The sequence below is a fragment of the Lissotriton vulgaris genome, chromosome 10 (assembly GCF_964263255.1).
Source record: "Lissotriton vulgaris chromosome 10, aLisVul1.2, whole genome shotgun sequence".
NCBI lineage: Eukaryota > Metazoa > Chordata > Amphibia > Caudata > Salamandridae > Lissotriton > Lissotriton vulgaris.
Genome location: NC_141698.1, coordinates 49,250,457 through 49,270,407, shown reverse-complemented (window position 1 = coordinate 49,270,407; position 19,951 = coordinate 49,250,457). Strand labels below are relative to the sequence as shown.

Genomic DNA, 19,951 nt, shown 5'->3' with positions numbered 1-19,951 from the left:
ATTTGCCATTCGGACCACCACAGGGCCACTGCTACTGCCCAGGATCTATGATCCCTCAGTGGTCCTGCAGCGGTCTGAGGCTGCAATATGCTGGCAGTACCACTGTGGCACCACCAAGCATATTACGAGTTTCCTCATCACCACAGTTTTCATGACGGTGAGCCTGCCGTAAAAAGTGTGGTGGTAAGGAAACTAAGGGGGGCCCTATAGGGATCCCTGTTGTCTCTGGGCCAGGGGATGAATGCAGGGGGGTACATGGTGTGCCCTTTGTCTGCATGCATCCCCAGGTCCTGCATGGCCTGAACTTCACAGTCCATGCCATGCAGGAACGTGCTTTGGCACTCCGATTGCGGTGTCTTTCTAAGGCTCGGATATGAGTCGTTTATAAGGCACCGCTGGGAGACTGCCAAAGCACTGCCCACCAGACCACAAATGAGCTCGTAATCAAGCAGGCGGTGTGTGGACGAGTTTGGTTGTGTGGCAGTGTGGCACTGGAGTGGCAGACCACAGCCACTCCTGCAAACTCGTAAACAGGCCGTAAGTCTTTCTTCCAAGTCATTCGAGCTTACTTTGGATAAGGATAGTAAGCTGTCAGAATCGTGTTCAGTGGGCCATAGGTCATGCAGGGGTTACTGGGCCCAAACATGGGGTTGAGGCCTTTTACTCCTGATATCCCAGGGCCTGACCTACTATGGATCCTAAGCAAATGAGCCAAGTAGTCCTTCAGTACTTAACTCTCAGGAATAGCAGGATCCAAGCAGTCCTAGGCTCCCTCTGCGGTGTTGAATACTGTGGCTGGGGGAAGAGGGGGGCGGGGGATGAACACAGGCTCACAACTCAAAAGATGGGCAGCAGCAATAAATTATTGTCCAATTAGATACTCACTTTCATGATAAAACAAGTACTTCCTTTTTACAGCTATTAACACAAAGGGAAATGCAAAATTCACAAACAACTACACAGTCCCCCTGAGGTCAGGGCTCTAGTGTTTCTCAGGCAGTTCCTTGTGTCCTACTCCCTCTTTACTCTAGCAATAGTGGTTATTCCCCATTTACTATAGGCAACATCCAGGCTAAAGCCCACTAGTGATCTGAGTATCATGAGTTCTGCTCCAACTCTATCTTAACCCCTTCGACGCTCATGACGAGCTCAGCTCGCCATGAGTTACGGCTCTCGTACGCTCATGACGAGCTGAGCTCGTCATGAACCGCAGGTTTTTAAAAAAGTCAGCGCACAGCGGGAAAACCCGCAGCGCGCATGAAGTTAAAGCCAAACGTGTTCCAGCGTCGAAGTGCAATCTAGCAAGTTAGTCTCCCCGGGGCCGGCAGGCCCACAATCAGTCATACCAGCACCTGTAGGATCAGAGCGACCGGAGTTCATGAGTGCACCCCCTCCGTGGCGGTGTGCATTCTACAGCACACATAGAAACAGAAAAACGCATTTAAGCTTGTTTTTGTGCAGGAAGTTGCCCCTTTCTGTACAAAAACAATCCTGCATGCAATGATGGCACCCTTTCTCCATGATGCAAGGGTGCCTGCGTTGGCGTTTGGCGTCAGGGTTCCGAAACTGCGCCAGCACAGGAAGAAGGATGGGAATGCACTTTATTGCATAAATATGGTGCATTCCTGCCCTTTTACTTTCGCATAGGGCAGCAAAGCAAGGGGACTTGCTACACTGCCCTACGCCAAAATCCCATAAATGAGGGCTAGGTGTACAGAGAAGAAACCCTCCTAGTAGCTATGTATGTGAACAGAAGACATGTCGAATACCAAGGCCGATAGTGTTTAATCCACTACCAGGCACTCCCTTCCCCCTTTTCTCTCTCTTCCAGGTCCCTTTGTGATGGTTTTGCTGTTTTTCTCTTCCTACGTCTTTCTGATCTGTGTGTTTTTCCCTCTTGTGCTCTTGGTAACTATCTGATATTGGGACATAAGTGCTGGTTGTTCCACCGGCAACCACCTGCTCAAATTAAGCACTGGTTTGGCCACTTGTTGTGACTGTTAAATACTGCTGTTGTGTTATTCTTGCAGATTAAAAATAGCATCTAGTACTGAATGCAGGACCATGGAAGGAATGAGTGTCCCGCTATACTGGCCGGAGTAGGCTGAGTGACCCTAAAAAGAGTGGGGCGCGTGACGCGTGTGTCTAAGAAAATATGAAGTGCCCAAGTGAGCCAAAAAAATCTTGTGAACTGCCTATTGCAACGAGAATGTTGAAGATTTGTTTATAATTTTATTAAATGAGGCATATGAATTGATTTTTACACTAGTTAGATGTGCTATCAATTTAATTATAGTATGAATAGTAACGCATTCAGCCGTGTGACTTGATATCAAATAGTATTTGACATGTTTTATTAGCATGGAAAAGCCTAGTTTTTTTTAAAACTTAAAGCATGCAAAAAACATACTGGGTGTGCACGATTCCTCTTGTAGACATGCTGGAGGCAAACCCCTCACCTGTCTCTTTAAGTGTAATCATGGTAGACATGGCCCAGCGCCTCCCTTCGAATTTTTCACTGATTGTTGTTAGGTTAGGTACACAAGTGTGCAAGGGGTCACACTGGCTTCTTGACTGATACTAGTAGAGTCCCTTGGGCCACCATCAGTTGTTCTCTGCTTACTGAATGAGGGTGTTGGGTCACAGCTTGAAAAGTTACTTCTGCAGCATTTTCTGTAATAAGAAGTTTACTCTGGCGGCTTTGAAAAATTCTGATATGAAATAGTTACAGTTACCACTAAAATATTTTTCTGTAAAAAGGAAGTGACGCATTTTATGAGCGACAGGTTCTAACACATATTCCTAATCGAATAGTCGGCAGTTGCGAATTCTCGCCGATGAAGACGTATCTACGTAATAAAAATCTGGCAATTTAGTGAGAAAGGCAAGAAGGCCTGAAATTTCTTGTTTTTCCAGTAATTCTAATGGCAAAGGAACTTCTGCATAATTCTGACTCATAATACTCAAAAAAATGGAGGAAGCCGCTGTCGAGGTTACTTTATTACTCACTGCCTGGCCAGGCATTCGGTCTGGATATTAGTCCATCCCCAAACCTTATTTTAAAGATAAGCTGGACGTTGCTCTGTGAAAAGAGAGAAGCTGTGTACCCTAGCAGTATGTACTGTCACATGAGTGACCAAGACCCAGGCCCACAACTCTATGAATGAATGAATTTTATTTGATAACTTGCATGAATCACCACCTCAGGGCTATCTCGGCGCAGAGTCGGCACATCAGGGTGAGACTGAGTTAGAACTGTCTACGGAGGGCCCCAGTGGCGCGGTCCGCTGTGCGAGCTCTGTCATCACCATACTGGAAGGTCCTATCACTTGTGCTGTGACAGAGGACATTGTGCGTCAAGGAGACATGGGCCACAGGTCTATTGGTGAAGCAGAGGTGAATGCACCTTAGAGGCCATAGAGACCCCATGCAAAGGGTGGGACGCAGGTCCGAGACCCCAATAGGTTGTCACAGACTCTCATTACTTCTGAGTTCTATAAATTGGGCATTCACTTGCGAACAAGTAACCTGGTAAAGTGCTGTGCCTAAAGGTGCAATGTTTGCTAATGTTGCAGTTTGACCATTAACAAGGACCAAATAACCCGTAATGAAAAAGTGTAATTGCAGTTATAAAACGGTAAGTACCCCTGACGAGGCATTGAAGTGCTTTACACCGGGTAGCACACTGCTCCAGAACCCAGGGTTAGTGGTTCACACGTTTTTTCTAGGCTTGACCAAATTGTGTGATTCTAGAATATATTTTATTTCACCCTGGTTCCTTTTAACTTTTTGCCTAAAACAGCACATGCGCTGTCGGTGAAATCTTTTGTTTTAAAAAAAAGGATTATAACTGGCTTAGAGCCTGCCCATTACTTACCATTACATACTATTAGTTGGCTTCAACGTCACTCTTGTTTCCTTGCCTCTTATTGGTTACTGCCTCCTACTTCCTCCTGGGTCTTCAGTGTGTGTCCCTATTCCCTGCCACAGAGCACAGCCAAGTACAGCTTCCTCACTGTGGCCAGTCTTCTTCCACTGGCCCAAGCTTCTGCAAGTACTTTTTTTTACATACACTCTCTAAGAGTGCAAATGTCTAAAGTCCCTCCTTCCCTCCACCGCCCGTCGCTTTCTCCCCTCACCCTGCCTCCTTCTGCTCTCTATTGTGCTGCTGCCCCTCCCCCACACCTCCCTTTTATTGTCTGCCCCCGGACACTCCCCGCCCTTCTTTGTATTGCTAGTCCCTCCCTCCTCCCTCACACCTCCCTTGTGTTGCCTGCCCCTGGACAATCTGCGTCCTTCATTGTGTTGCTGCTCCCTCCCTCTATCCCCTCAAACCTCCCTTGTGTTGCCTGTCTCTCCCACCCTCCTCGCGACATCCATCGTGTTGCTTCCCCCTCCACGGTTTCCCCGCCTCCTCCAACCCTTCTTCCTGTCCGCCACAAAAAAAACATTAAACAAAGCCAAATAGCTTGCACCGATGTGAGTGCTATTTGACCTTATTTATTGTTTTTTAGATACGTTGCACAGCAGAGGAGGCTGCTGTGCAACATGTCTTAAAGTTAAAAAAAACACTATAACTAGGTCAACGCTGGTCGCGAAATAGCACTTTCATCTTTACTTGAAGCTATGTTGCATAGCGGAACACGCAGCTGTGCAATATATCTAAATAACCATTGACAAAGTCAATAGATCTTGTTGCTTACTGCATTTGAGGACCCTTCAAAATACATGAGTTCAGGGTGTGTGTTATACAAGCTCCTCCCTTGTGTCTGATTTTAATTGATTACAATGTTGCTCCATGTACGAATCTAGGACATGACAACTGACTCGTCGCTTAATTCACATATGGCATTGCTCCAGTAGCGTAGCAAGCGGGGGTGGTGGGCCGCTTTGGTCAACACGAGTGTTGGGGGTGGCAACCTCCCGCCACTCCCACCCTGCAGTCTCAGGGCAGCATCACCCCTCCCCCCTAAAATCGACCGCCAAGGGGCGGCAAGCAAAATGGAGATCTCACCAGCAGGACCCCCCGGGTCCTCCCTCCTGATGCCGTGGAGCGGCAAACTCGGGGACTGCCATGGGCGGCCAAAGGGCTAGCTACACCACTGCATTGTTCTCATTGTGAAAGTCGGGGGAGGGGGGGGGGCTGAATATTGTTGAATCCATCTTTAAAATGTAACTTTTTTTATAAATAAACTTCTCAATTCAGTGATATAATCTAATGTACTAAGTTGAAACACTTCTCCATGTTAAATGCAGCTTTTGAATTTTGAAGAGTCCTTATCATATATTTCTATGGTGTTTGTTGCACAGTTTGTGTGCCAAACATTTTCAGGGCTCGGCTTGTGCCTGGGCTCTTAGAGACTAGCCAGACTCCCGGCTCGGTTCTGGCTCGGCTCCGGCTCGACTCCTCTTGTTCATTTGTTGGTTCGCCCACCAGTCATTATAATATTTATATTTATATTTAATACAAGAACTTTTGTTAATGAAACATAATTAACCCCTTCACTGCGGCGGCTATTCCGAGCGTGGTGCTATGCGAAAATTGGGTACGCCATGCTCCAACATTTTTTTAAATGTAGGTATAAACTGTATTCTCAAGAATACGGCGCACCTCTGTATTTCCCCTAGCGCTGCCGCAAAAAAAGCAGCCTAGCTCCAGCGCAGGCACCCTGCCGCCATGTTCCAGGGATGCCTGCGCTGCAGGAGCGATTGTTTATGTGCAGGAAGGCAAACCTTTCTGTACATAAAAAGTCGATAATGGTGATTTGCTCTTTCTATGTGTGATACAGAATGTAGCACACAATAAAGAGCAAAAAACTAATAATTTCTCCTTGTATCACCATGCTAAGACCAGCTATTCCCTGGCATTCGTTGTGGGCGCTGCCTCAGCCTTGTGAATCTGGGGCAACATCAAAGAGCAATGGGTGTTGCGGTGGGATGCCCACAGCAACACCCACTGCACGCCCCTGTGTCGTTGAGGACTGTGGCAGAAAGGGGCATACTTACAAGGTAGGTGAAGCCATGATAAGTGGCTTAGTGCTACCTTCTATATATGGGAAATGGTGCTACGCCACCGGCGGAGCATCAAAAACAGTGGCACGCCGGTGGTGAATGAGGCTTGTAAATATGCCCCGAAGAGCCTTAAAAGGAACACACTTCTTCACCGCCAGACAATGTACGTCAACAATTACTTGCGGGACTGGCTGAAGTCTAGGAATACTTCATAGCAGCCGGGCAGCAGCAGTTTGTACAGCAGTCACTGTTGTAGGCTCATATATAGAGCATTACAATAATCGATTCTCGATAGTAAGAGGGCAGCCATTGCCATTTTTCCGAGTTCAAAAGGGATGAAGGGAAAGATTTCCCTCAGAGTTTTCAACAGAGAGAAGCAAATGGAGGTGACTTGATTGATGTGATCTACAAAGGTCGACTTGCCATTGAAATAGGCTCCGAGATGTTTAGCTTTCCTGCCCGGACAAGGCCGGTTTCCTAGATCCTGTGGCCACCACTTTGGGGACAAGAATGAAGTGTACCGGCCAATTAAAAGGACCTCTGTCTTCCCTGAGTTAAGTTTAAGACAGTTTTGGTTCCTGTATTTTCCCACCTCCTGCATACAGTTTCAGAACAGAGTGGCTACTTTAAGCAGGTCAGTGTGAATGGATACCACTAACTGAGTGTCCTCTGCCTATGACACTATAGAGAACCCGAATGAGTGTATCAGCTTAGCCATCGGGGTACCATCAACATTTAACAAAGTGGGGCTTAATGCTGAGTCCTGAGGGACCCCACGTGGAAGAGAGAATGGATTTGAGAAAAGGTTGCCAAGAGAAACGGCTTGCTCTCGTCCTGCTAGGAAGGACCCTAGCGTAATTAAGGCAGAGTCCCTGATTCCAGTACTCTCCAAGCGGGCATGCAGTACTTTTTGATTGACAGTGTCGAAAGCTGCCGACAAATCTTAAAGAATGAGGACAGCTTTGCCACAATTGTCAATTATCTCTTTAATCTCCTTGGTAGCTATGACCAGTGCCGATTCCGTGCTATGACCACCTTTGAAACTAAGCTGGGATGGTTTGTAGCAAGTAAAGAAGACAATTCTGCATTCATGGCTTCCTCTGCTATTTTGGCAGAAAATGGAAGTAGTGAGGTAGGGCGAAAACTACTAACTTCCAGACGATTTATGGAGGGTTTAAAGGTATGATTGAGTTATTTTTCCAAGTTGTAGGACAGTGTCCAACTTTGAAAATGTTCTTGATGAGAGTGGTAAGAAGTGTAGCAGGGACCCCGTGCAGAAGTTTCAGTGGGTGGGGTCATTGGGCGCCACAGATGTATTAACTTCAATTAGCTTGGTACCTGCTCCATTAACAGAGAAGAAAATTCTGTAAGACGTTCTGGGGAGGAGATAGAGTCGCCCGGCCGGGGTTCAACTGCAAACCCTTGCGAACTTAAAGTAAATTGGTTATAAACCTAATTTACCTTCTGTTGGAAGTAATCAGCCAGTTTAACACAGAAGACTTGATTATGACTGGAGGTATTTTTATTAAGGATACTGGTTAGGGAGTTAAGTGTATTTAAAAAGCTCTCTGGTTAGCTTTATTGATTTTGTCTGAAAAATAATACAATTTTTCAGATATGATCAAGGCTTTGTTCTCGGCACTGCATTGATTGTTTCGGTCTCTCTCTTTTGAGCTGTAAGTTTTCCCACATATTTGTTCTTGTCTCATGCATTTTTGTTTTTGTTATTTTAGAGGAGCATCAAGGGATGGAAGGTTTATCTCTGAAATTGTTGTTTGATTTCATCTGCGCTAGCTGCTGAACAACGCTCTCAATCCAGGCCCAATAATTTGCAGCCGCCGCGTCTATAATTTCCACCAGACTGGGGGAGGGGGGTGTGGTTAATAGGCTATCTGTCAGTTTGTTACACTTAATTTTGTGGCAGAGTCAGGTTTTTATTGTGTGTGGAGTTTTGTTTTTTAGTGTAGTCTCAGTTTTTATTGTGTGTGGAGTTTTGTTTTTTAGTGTAGTCTCAGTTTTTATTGTGTGTGGAGTTTTGTTTTTTTAGTGTAGTCTCATCCAGCACTTCCATAGCGAAAAGACCTGCCTTATGGTCTGACCACGTTATTGTTAGTACAGAGGTCAATTCAAGTGTGGGGTTACTTGTGAAAATGCCATCAAGGATGTGACCAGCTGAGTGGGTTTTGCTAGGACTCATTTGTGCAAGTTCGAAGCTTGGCATGTAATCAATAATAGTCAAGTGTCAGTAAAAGTACTATTTTACTAATATACATAAAAATGCACATCATCATCTTGTCATGTGTTTCTTGCATGGCCATTGTCGTTTTCCCTATGTTAGCCTAATTATGCACGTTATAGGGCTCATTTCATTTTGCACATGTTACTATATAAACACGCTTGCTTTTGTGCTACATTGTATTTTCGCACAGAACCTGCATGTTTTTGTGTTCTGCTCTTCTCCCGGGATTTAGTCTGAACACCACAGACAAGGTCAAACAAGAATCCCCTTCTTATTCTCTCTGGTCAGACATTAGCCCCTAGACATAACATGAGAATGCAGCCGCTGTTTGTGAGACCACGTGGCTTGTCATATAACTGAGGACAGGAGTTCTAAATGAGACACTGAGAGCAAAGGTCCTGAGGCAAGAGTGCTGGGTCAGCTGAGATGGAGATCGTCCATCTTTGTATGCTAAGTTACGGGGTCCGCCACTAATACCAGAGATCTATAATCTATCATTACCTAGCTTAAGTAGAGAAAGAGGGGGTTTAGGCTAACCTGATTTTTAATGACAGGGCTTTTTATGATGTATGGTTTGTTAACCTCATCCATGCTCGTGACGGAACAGTTCCGTCACGAGCCACGGGTGGGCTGTGCTGGTGACGGAACGGTTCCGTCACGGCACTGCCGCCGCGCCTGCGCAAATTCCGCGTCTGCGCTGACGTTCTAAAGAACGGGCGGGGCCGTGACGGAACAGTTCCGTCACAAGCACAGCTCACCAGCGAGCCGTGATGGAGCGGTTCCGTCACAAGCACGGAACCGCCGCGCGGCCGCCCCACCCCCTTAGCGCTGCGGCGGAAAAGCTGCCGCAGCGAAGGGGCTAACCATACTAATGATATTATTGATATCCATTTATTTCATAATTGTTGCACAAATACTGCAGGAGGGCAAGTGAGGCACTATAGCTAGTCAGACTCGGGCCCATGGATACTGATGTGGTATGGTGACTCAGTCCCTACATGCTGATGTTCTATGGTCCCAAGCATAGTTCTGTTCCTGAGCAGAATCTCTACAACAATCTCTGGTTCTGGTGACTATTACAGACCCATAGCTGACAACTGTCCCCTTTTTGCTGGGACAGTCCTGGCAAGTTGGAGACTGTCCCGGGTAATTCACTATCCGGGGACAGTCCCGGCAATTCAGGAACATGGCGCGGCAACTGACCGCAACTTGAGCTACTGCTTTCACCTATGCCCTCAGCGGGCGCCTTCCGCTGAGTTTTACTCGTGCAGCGACACCCGCTCCCAAGTCTGACCAAGTGTCAACAGCCCTCACGCAGATATCGCTGCGTGAGGTGGAAACCTTTATACAGCTGTTTGATCTCATCATACAAATATACCCTACTAATTAGCCAAATAAATCAAAATATCATAACGGATGACCTTACCTGAGTTGGATGCTATCACTAGGTTGTTCTGGTTTCTGAAGAGTTATATCACTATATAATCTGTTGGAGGCTAAATATTTAAGTCCTCCTGTGTATCTGTCATTAAACTATGCAGGTGATATAGCCCCAACAGCTATAGAAAAGAACTAAGGGGCAGATGTATCAAGCCTTTTGCGACTCGCAAAAGGCATTTTAGCATTTTTCCATATGCATCAAAAAATCGCAAAATAAGGAATCGCAATAATTTGCGATTCCTTATTTTGCATAAGCATTTAAGGAATCACAAATTTTGCGATTCCTTAAATGAGATGTATGTAACTTTTTCAAATAGCAAATTTGTGTTAAGAAATGGCAAATTACCACCAACTTGTAGTTGGTGGTAATTTGCGATTTCTTTTAAAAATGCCCTATTTGGCATTTGTGAGGGTGGCATGTGACACATACATGCCCATAGGGCATGTATGTGTGCCACATGCACACACATGTAAATTTCAGGGGTGCAGCAGGGTGTCTTTGAGACACCCCTTTACCCTTGAAATAATTCTCAAATTGCGATTAGCAAATTGCGAATTCGCAATTTGAGAATTATTGCACTATCATTCCTATGGGCCTCCTGGCCCATAGGAATGCATTGGAAATTATTCCTTATTTGCGAATTCGCAAAATGCAAATTCGCAAATAAAGAATATTAAGGAATCGCTAAAAAATAGCGATTTTGTACATACATTCCATTTAGCGAATTCTAAATAGCGATTCGCAAAAAATCGCTATTTAGAATTCGCAAATCGGAATCTTGATACATCTGCCCCTAAGTGCTTAAACTCAGAGACATAAGGAAATCACCTCTAATCCCCCCCCCTTTTTTCCTGACAAAGGCACGTCCTGTGCCGAAACGCGTGTAGATCTCAACAAGTTGTGATCATTGTGCCACATTGTTCTTTGATCAGAATTCAATTGTATCAATAATGTTTTTATTATATGTTGCTGGCTTCTGTGTGAATGAGGACTGTATGGGTCAGTACGAATGGGGTGATGATTTAAAATTAAATACATTTGCTATATTTAAATAATAATAAAAAAAAATGTCACTGTATAAAGATAAATAGTGATTGTTGGTTCTCTCTGTGCTTCATATATTCTGTTGTGTCAATCACTGTGGATCTAATAATGTTGATATTGTTGAAGCCTTAAGCTCTTACATTTGATTCATTATCCCTGCCTTAAGGAACTGTACCCATTAGCAGGGGGCCTCTTTCTTTACAATACTCGTGTCATCAGCCTGCATCTACCTGCCCTGGAGACTGGCCGAGCCGGCTGAAGGGGTCCGCCCGCAGCTGACTCCCTAAGTGCTGCCCCTCAAGGGTCGCCGAAGAGCACTTGTGCTGCAAAGTGGTCTTTACATGTTGGCAACTATGCATAGCACGTCACCCTTGTTGCTTTCAAGATGGCTGCCGGTTAGTTTGTTATATTTTTAATGGAAGCCTTTCCATCCAATAAGATAGAAACAGCTGCAGCTGGGCCTAAGATCACCAGGGGGAGGAGAGATGTAGTAAGGAAGAGGTGGTAGGATCCTACCTCGATTCTAAAAGATCCTAGTTAATGACCTTGCATAGGGGTTCCACACACCAGCGGGGACGAGCACAGATAACAAACAGCTCGCCTGCTCAACGGAACGCTAGCTGGACTTCATTATGAGGAAAAGCGCTGGTAGTATTTCTTCACAGCCCATTCATGCGATACCTGTCAATTACAGTTGTACGAGAACACCGCCTCGTGGCCAACTAATTACACATAGCTAGTTACGTCCTATTTATAGCACATTGATGCGACACATGTCTAGTACATTTGTATGAGAGCACCATCTCGTGGCCAACTGATAGATTACACTAGGGTTTCGTCCTATATACAGCACATTGATGCGACACCTGTCCAGTACAGTTGTATGAGAGCACCATCTTGTGGCTAACTAATAGATTACACTAGCAGGTTTCGTCCTATATACAGCACATTGATGCGACACCTGTCTAGGACAGTTGTATGAGAGCACCATCTGTATTTATTTATTTATTTTATGCGTTTTTATATAGCGCGGACTTTACCCGAAGGTGTCAGAGCGCTTCACAATAGGAACAGAACTGATACACGAGGAGAACATTACATGTGAACAAATTACACAAGCAAACGTTAAGTCACATGAGGCAAAAATGAGGCAAAAATTACAATTGTGTGCAAACAAAATACAAGAGGTAGCAAACGGTGCATTACAGGAGGAAAAAAGTGAAATGTGTGCAGGTTACAGAAGCATAAAAAGTACAAGTAGAGGTATAGTACTGCAATATATGGCAGACACTCAAACACAAGAACAAACGTTACGTAGGCAGTGGTGGCTCTTGTGCAAGTATCTAGAGCAAACAAAATGTAAGAGGTAGCAAAGAGTGTGTTACAAGAGAAAAGTGACGAGTGCATGTTACAAACGAGTACCAAACACAGGTAGAAGGATAATACTGCAATAAATGACAGACTCTCAAACCACAAGAACACACTGGGAAGGCACTTCCATAGTCATGGAGAAAAAGATTCTCTATAATGGCCAACTAATAGATTACACACACGTGCTCCGTTGGGTGCACAGTCTGAATATAGATCAGAAAAGTAACTCGAGATTGAAAGAACTTTCTCTGCTTTTCTGCTGAAGAGTTTTTTCTCCCTCTTTCTTACTTCTCGCCCCTAAAGCTCACAAAGACTCCGGGCATATTATCAAGCACAGCGTTAACATTATCGCCCCTTTAGCGGCAGAAAACTGCATCTAAAGCGGCGATAATGGGCTTGATAAAACGCCGTAGAGAATGCCCATAGAAGCCCATGTTCACACCAGAACATGGGCTTCTATGGGAATTCACAAGAGCGTATTACCAAGCCCATTATCGCCGCTTTAGCTAAAGGGGCGATAATGTTAACGCCGTTTCTTGATAATATGCCCCTACGAACAGGGCCCAATGCTTCGCTGAATTTTCGCTGCACGTATTGTTGAGCTGCTGACTGGGAATTACGCTAATGGACAATAGAGGCAGACAGGAAGGTCTTTGCCGTTGGACAGCCTGGTTGTCTTCTCGCGTGCCTGCTGGGCCCGCTCTCTTGTGAAGAGAATCAGACGTCTTGATTGACCATGGCCCTAACCAGTTGATATTCACTAGTTCCTTTAATCTTTGCGTGATTGAGTTGATTCCACAGTTGCACTCCACGTATGACCTTCCAATGCGTTTGCTTAATCTCATCTGTCGGATAAAATAAGCGGAACTGGCTACATTTCAAGTCTCTTACTTGGACAAATGAGGCACCCGTTGCTAATAGCCTTTCGCCCAGAAGGCATTGTGCATGGTATCTGGGAGGCAACCCCAAAGAAAACCACAAAAAGGATTTTATAGACAGTGTTGCAGGGTTAAAATTTCCTGCAATGAAGGCAGAGCCTTTCTGCTTTATATTGCTTCCCTCAAGGTGACCTGAATTCATGGTCCTGTAGTTGTCCCCCTGTGGAAGCATCAGGTCTCTGACTAGATCACCATGGTGGCTTAACAAGAGCAGCTGTAGGAACTTCATGATCGGGATTAGCTGGTAGCTCTTCCCTTCTACCCCCAAGTGACTTGTGAAGTTCAGGAAATTGCGGCATTATAAAGATAGTGAGGCCTATTACATGGTCATGCAGCCATTAGCCTGTATCCAGCCACAGGATGCGGACATGGCCATTGTTGTACCTGATTTGACTTGTTGACCCTGGCCTGTGAGAAATTCTTTGCCCCAGATATGGGGATAGTTTTGTCTAATGACCACCAACGCCTTTCGAATGAGTATTTTTCTTTCACAGATTTTTCTAGCTAACTGAATATTTTAATACTTTTTATATAAGGGCCGGGTACCAGGAATAATAGAACACCAGCATCTCATTTTATTAATAGCTAAGTAATCATTGTTGGAAGGCTAGAGAAATATCGATACTTCCATGTGAGGTAGGCGGAGGAGAATGAGTTAGACATTTATTGGGATTTCCAGCTATGCAGTTTGATTCTCTATTTTTAATGTTTTTTTCTTTTCTGATGATAGCTATTTCTCTGTCCCCACAGGTACAAGCTCTGGGTGGACACCTGCTCTGAGATCTTCGGGGGCTTGGACATGTGTGCGGTGGAAGCTCTGCATGGGAAGGACGGAAAGGACCACATCATTGAGGTAAGAGGAGCTGCATCTTCAGAGTAGACAGCATGGACATACGACTGGATGCATACGTGTTGGATAGAACATAGATTACTTGACATAACCCCTATGGCTCTGCTCCAAGGAACATCAGGTGTGGGATCCCTGAGGAGACCCATCAGTGAAGTATAATTGAAATCTGGGATCGCAGCTTCCTCAGGCCTCCACAACTGGATCTGTGGAACAGCCCTCAGACGCACCAGTGAGAAAAATGGTTTAGTCCAAACTCAATATGCGAACGTGTTGATCCTACAAGGGCACAAGCCGGCACAGATTGAAACACAAATACAAGTTTGTCTTGCACAGTACTTGTGTTGTAAATCCCCTCACTCCCTGGCATTCCTCACAAAACTCTCAGGTCTCAACCTGACCAACATAGACAATCATGGGAATCTGGCAGGGGGACCCAGGACCATTTCGCCATAAGACGGGGACATCATCTACCTCCTTTGGGTTGCTATCGTTTTAATGACAGATTGCCCGGTCGCTTACACCCTGATAGGTCGTCCAACATGTTTCCTATTCCTGGTCCCTGCAGCTTCTTGCAAGTTGCCTGGCGAAGAGGAGCCTAATTTCCACATATACACAGGTTTAATCCAGCTGGAGGTGGGAACAGAGAAACAAGCTCCACCCCACACTGTGGTAGACATCTATGTGTGAGTGACACAGAGCAAGGTGACGTCTTTGCTGATTGAAACAACTTCCCGGTGGGGCAGCTGGTACCCTGCCCCATGTTGTCTCCTGCCCAGATCCTGGCCTTTGCAGTTCGAGCTTGACTTCTCCCAGTTGAACAGCACCAAGTCAGAAGTACATATAGCTGGTCATTGTGGTCCCAGACTCTCCCAGTCATTCAATATAAACATTTTTGTAAACGACATGACGAACACAATTTAATGGCAGACAGTACTTCTGAATATGATATTTTGGCATACAACTGCTCAGTCTCTGTCTGGAGTCGAATAGTGGGCAAAAATGGAAGGACTGGAATGCAGCGCGAGCAAATTACAGAGGCTGAGACTTTGAAAGGGATTCCATGGTTCATCTTAGTGTTTTGCTGACTCAAAGCTCTGGTTCGCCCAGAGCATTGAGGAGTCTGTATTTTGGAGAGAGAAATGCTTACTTCTGTAAGACTGGCATTCAATACTTCCAACAATTAATCATGTTAGTTAAATTTATATATGAAGTGATAATAGCCTGGAAGAGAGGTTTCGCTATATGCAACATAAAGTCAGAACATATAGCTTGGAGTGCCAGCCAGCCTCTTGATTGGGCCAGTGGCATAGCGGGGGGGGGGGGGGCAGGGATGGTTCGGCCCGGGCAGCACTCTTTTTAGGGGCGGCGGAGGTGAGCAAGTCGTGTCTGTCGACTACCACCACCCCGAGAACAAGTCGTCTGTCTGGAGCAGTTGATCGTCCAGCGTAGTTCGGGTGCGACGGCCGTGGCAGCCCTGTGGAAGATGTGGGGGGGACAGGGGTCTGAGGGTGCTCCAGAGTGAATGCTCTTCATGGTCTTTAAGGTTCCTTCTGTCATGAGTAGGGTCTATTGGGTGACGTAACTGGGGGTGGGAGCTGAAGCGGTGGAGATGTCTTGGTTGTCGAAGATGTCATAGATCTTAATCTTGAGGTGAAAGATGGAGCTGAGTCTGTTTCAGAGGTCTTTGGTGGGGGGACGTCTGTTGTTTCACTGCCGAGTTTGGCAAATTCCTGTATGATAGAGAAGAGTTCTTTGGAGTTGTTGGCATTGGTGTGGGATTCTGTCTTGGAGGAAATTCTTCACATACAAAATATGTGATTTAATACTCGCGCTACGCTGACATTCTAATCTTCTTGTTTTTATCCTAAGAAACTGACCTGGGAAAAGAAAGTAACTTTTACCTCCTGTATTTGGCCATGTTTTTGAGAGATTTAAGGATTAACAGCTCAAATGAACAAGTTACTTACCTTCGGTAATGCCTTATCTGATAGAGACTCTATCTAGCCACAGATTCCTTTCTTATAATATTCCCCAGGTGTCAGACTGGATCCAGAAAAATTTCAAGCAGTACCTCTGTTCGCCAGTAGTTGGCTCATTCGCGTTGGCATCATCTACGCAGGAAGTTACTTGGGCGGTACCTATGTAGACGCCAGCCTAGCAGTTACTTTTCACAACCTTTCAACGCCAGAAGCGCAGAGCCTCGAAGGGTGCTGATGTACAAGTGTGAAGACAGTACGGACCTTTTAAGGGTTACACTGTGTGAAGAAATCCATTTGCAGAGCAAGGAGGATGGTATGGTTGGTAAGGTATATGTGGCCAGATAGAGTAACTACCAGAAAAGGCATTACCAAAGGTAAGCAACTTGTTCATGTGATAGAGACTTCAAGTCGCAAATTCCTTACCTTAGAATAGATACCCAAGCAATACCTCTCCAGAGTTGGCTCTGTGAATAGATTTAGATCAGGATGTCCTGAAGGACCGAACGGGCAATGTACCCATCACTGCAGACCTCACTGGCCAGACTGTAGTGCTTGGTGAACGTGTGCAGAGATGCCCATGCTGCAGATGTTCAGGACAGGCACTCCGCAAGCTTACGCAGAGGTCGTAGCTTTAGCTCTGGTGGAATGAGCCTGCAAGCTGTCACAGGGTTATTTTGTGGCCACTGCATAGATAGCAGATTTTAATGCAGAGTACAGTCCATCATGAAATGGTCCGTTTCTGCACGGTCTGTCTTTTCTACACCCCAACAAACCAAATGAAGAGCTAATCATCCACTTGAAACTCTCTTGCACGATCAATGTAGAACAGCAATGCTCTTTTTAGGTCCAGGCAGTGAAGTCTCTTCTCTTTGGAAGACTGAGGCTGAAGAAAGAAGTTAGTCAAGGTGAAGGTCTGGCCTACATGAAAAGGTGTTACCAATTTCAGCAGAAAAGCGGCAAGTGTTCTCAACACCAGTTAGTTTGGTAATAAAGGTTGCGTAAGGAGGGTGCACAGAGGGTGCTTGCAGTTCACTAACCCTCCTGTCTGATGTAGTGACCACTAGAAAGGCTAATTTTATGGTTGACAAATAAAGAGACCCATTATGCAAGGTTTCGAAGGGTGCACACATTGGGAAGGTTAGAACTTGGTTCATGTCCCATTGGGGCATGATGAAGGGTTTTGGTGGTAACATATGCTGTAGGCCTTTGAAAAAAGAGCCACAACTGGTAACTTGAACAGGGAGGGTTGGATCCAGCAACTGCAAGAATGACGATATGACTGATAGTTACCCTTTAACTGTGACCAGTGGAAAACCTTGCTAGGCCAATGAGAGATCTAATAACAAAACCTCAGACATGGGTACAGAAAGGAAGGTCAACATTATTGGAAACACACAAAGTCAGAATTTCTTCCAATGGCAGGCATATACTGTCTTGATTGATGGATGCCTGTCTGCCAGAATGACATTACAGCCTTCAGGAGGAAGGTAAAAAAACGTTCAACTACCGCTGCTTATTCTCCATGCATGAAGGTGGAGCATGAGCCGGTTTGGGCGCAGGACCCTGCCCTGTTGCCGTCTCCAGGGTCTAGGGCAGATAGGACCTAAGCTAACATAAGTATCTTGAATTTCATCTTCTTCAGGAAGAAATTGAGAGGATGCAGATATAAAATAGGGTGAAAGCTTCCGTTCTTTTGGGGGCACCAGACAGTATCCGGAATAGCAACCATGACCTACTTCTGATGCTGGCACCCACTCGATGTCTCCTTTGTCCAAAACAGCCCGAACGTTTGTTGGATCAGGGAAAGGTGGTCCTTCCTCACCCAGTCTGGGTATGGTACCATGGGTGGCGGAGGTTTATAGCAAAGGGATGGAGTAATCCTGCTGAACAGTATGTAGTCCCCACGTGTCCGATATTATGGACTGTAAGTGAGGCCGGTGATGACAGGCCCTACCACCAACTGGGTGCCCATGATGATACAAGGACAAGCTAAATTGGTTTTATGGCTGCAGCTGCCAGGGGGTGGAGGACTGGGTGGGCCTCTGGCAATGTGCCCCACAAGACTTGTGGCCATGAAAGGACTGGGGAGTCTGTTGTCCTTGGTGGCTGGGCAGAAATAGACGTGATTGCTAGACCCTACTATCACCACGGTAGGGTCAGAAAGGCAAAATGGGGTTGGCCTGGAGCCATGGAAAGGCGGAAAGAGCTGGCAGATGCTCAGCCATCCTTCAAGTTCTCCAGCGCTGAATCTGCCATGTCTCTGAAGAGACGGGTGCCATCAAGGGCATGTTCCTAAGCGTACCAACACATTCCTGAAAACCCAGTAGATCTCAGCCAGGCATAGCATCTGTGTGCCGCTGATGATCCAATCGCTCTGCCTAGCAAGTTGGTCGAATCAAGTCTGCAGCAAATGGTGAACTCTGTGCAGGGCTTTGTTGTAACGCAGAAGAGGTTCTATGGGGGCGACTCCCAGCTGAAGCACCTTTGTCAAGACATTCGTCTTGACTGCCACCGAGGGCAGCATAAGGTCCAGGACCTCAGCCGCCCATCTCACCACCTTAGCAAATAAAGGCCCTTCCTTCATAGCCACACTTGGCGGACAGGCCAGGCCAGTGTGTTGGGAGGTGTCCAGACCACTGACATCTGTGAGTTTCTCATACCAGTTATCTTCGGCCTCATCATTGGGGTTTGTGTAACCATAAGGATCCTGAGGTCCTGCCCAATCATGCTCCCTTCCAGGCCTGTCTAAAAAAGGAGGCACTGGCTCCAACTCAGAAGGTCGAGTTCAGGCTGGCGCCGGAGTCAATTTTGGGTGATGCTGATCCGGCTCCTTATCAGAGTTGTGTATCATTATGGGGTTGGCATCTGTGCCACCGGGAACAACATTGTTGAAACGGGCTCCAGGAAAGTTGTCAGTGTTGCAATTGGAGTCATTCTGGATCCAGAACGGAATCCAGTGGGCCGACTGGTGTCAGGGTGGCTCTGCGGCGGAAATCCGGTGGGAGCCTTTGCCAAACACATGGTGTGCGAAGGTGCTCTAGAGGTGTCAGAATGCCTAAAAAGGAGGTTCATGGCCTTATAAAATTCTCGGAGTTGAACGGGAGTTGCTCCGGCTCCAGGAAACTCAGGTAGGTGCTTAGTAGACTATGCAGCAGGCTCAGAGTGGGTGTGGGGCCTAGAGTGACATTGTTCCCTCGCCTCGTCCAAACATTTGGGCCAGTGTGGTAAAGTCAAGAGTGTTTCAACTGCATTGATTTAAAAAAAAAAAGTTTAGGCTTACCGTATGACTTCCAGTGGGGTGACAAGTGCCTGGAATAACTCCACGAACAGACCCAGGACCTTCCTTGCGACCGGGATGTAGAGCATTGTGGAGGCAACCATCTTCGGCCGACTAGAAGCTTCAAGTTGTCTCTGAGTGCCTTGGGGTTCATGGTGTGGCAGTCCTCACAAGTCTTGGAGACGTGGTCCAGCTGCAAGCACCAAAGGCAAACCAAATGGCCGTCTGTCATAGACATCTGCCTGTGACAGGAACCACAGGGCTTAAGCCCCACCAGTTTTTGAGGCACCTCCTACGACACTGGGAGACAAAGTTTTAAAAAAGCTTGATAAAATGTAAAAAAAAATCATTCAGAAATGACTGGAGATGGCTTCCTCCAGATCTGCGCTGACTAGCTCAGAAAGGGAAACACTTATGTCAGCACACTGGGGTGGCCCGTATATAGGCAACGCGCACGTCACTTCGTTGAGGACAATGCTGACGTAGAGCTGAATGACGCCACCTACCTGCATGCAAAGGTACTTTTTGAAAAGCTTTCGGATCCAGTCTGATGCCTGGGGATTATTATAAGGTAAGGAAGCTGCGGCTAGAAGTCACTATCAGATATGTGATTACATTTTACACATTTGGTTCTGTAGAAAACTAAAGATCCTTCAATGCACACAATCCTTGTTCAAAATTCAACTGCCTCCTGAATAGCCTGAGTTGCCTCCTTCTGAATATTTATTAGCTAAGTACCACAAAAAGTTTAAAGAAAAAAATTAAAGGTAAACAGGAGAAAAATAGTTTACATGTTTCAA

The 19,951-nt window shown here is 45.9% G+C and overlaps 1 protein-coding gene across 1 annotated transcript in view; it reads left to right on the top strand.

Moving 5' to 3' along the window:
* SYN1 (synapsin I) overlaps nt 1–19,951 on the top strand; it is a 452,931-nt gene that overhangs the window by 408,643 nt on the left and 24,337 nt on the right. Inside the window, exons 8-9 of the mRNA XM_086939718.1 lie at nt 7,015–7,144; nt 13,776–13,898. Coding sequence (XP_086795844.1) covers nt 7,015–7,144; nt 13,776–13,898 — 253 coding nt within the window. The remainder of the gene's footprint in view (nt 1–7,014; nt 7,145–13,775; nt 13,899–19,951) is intronic.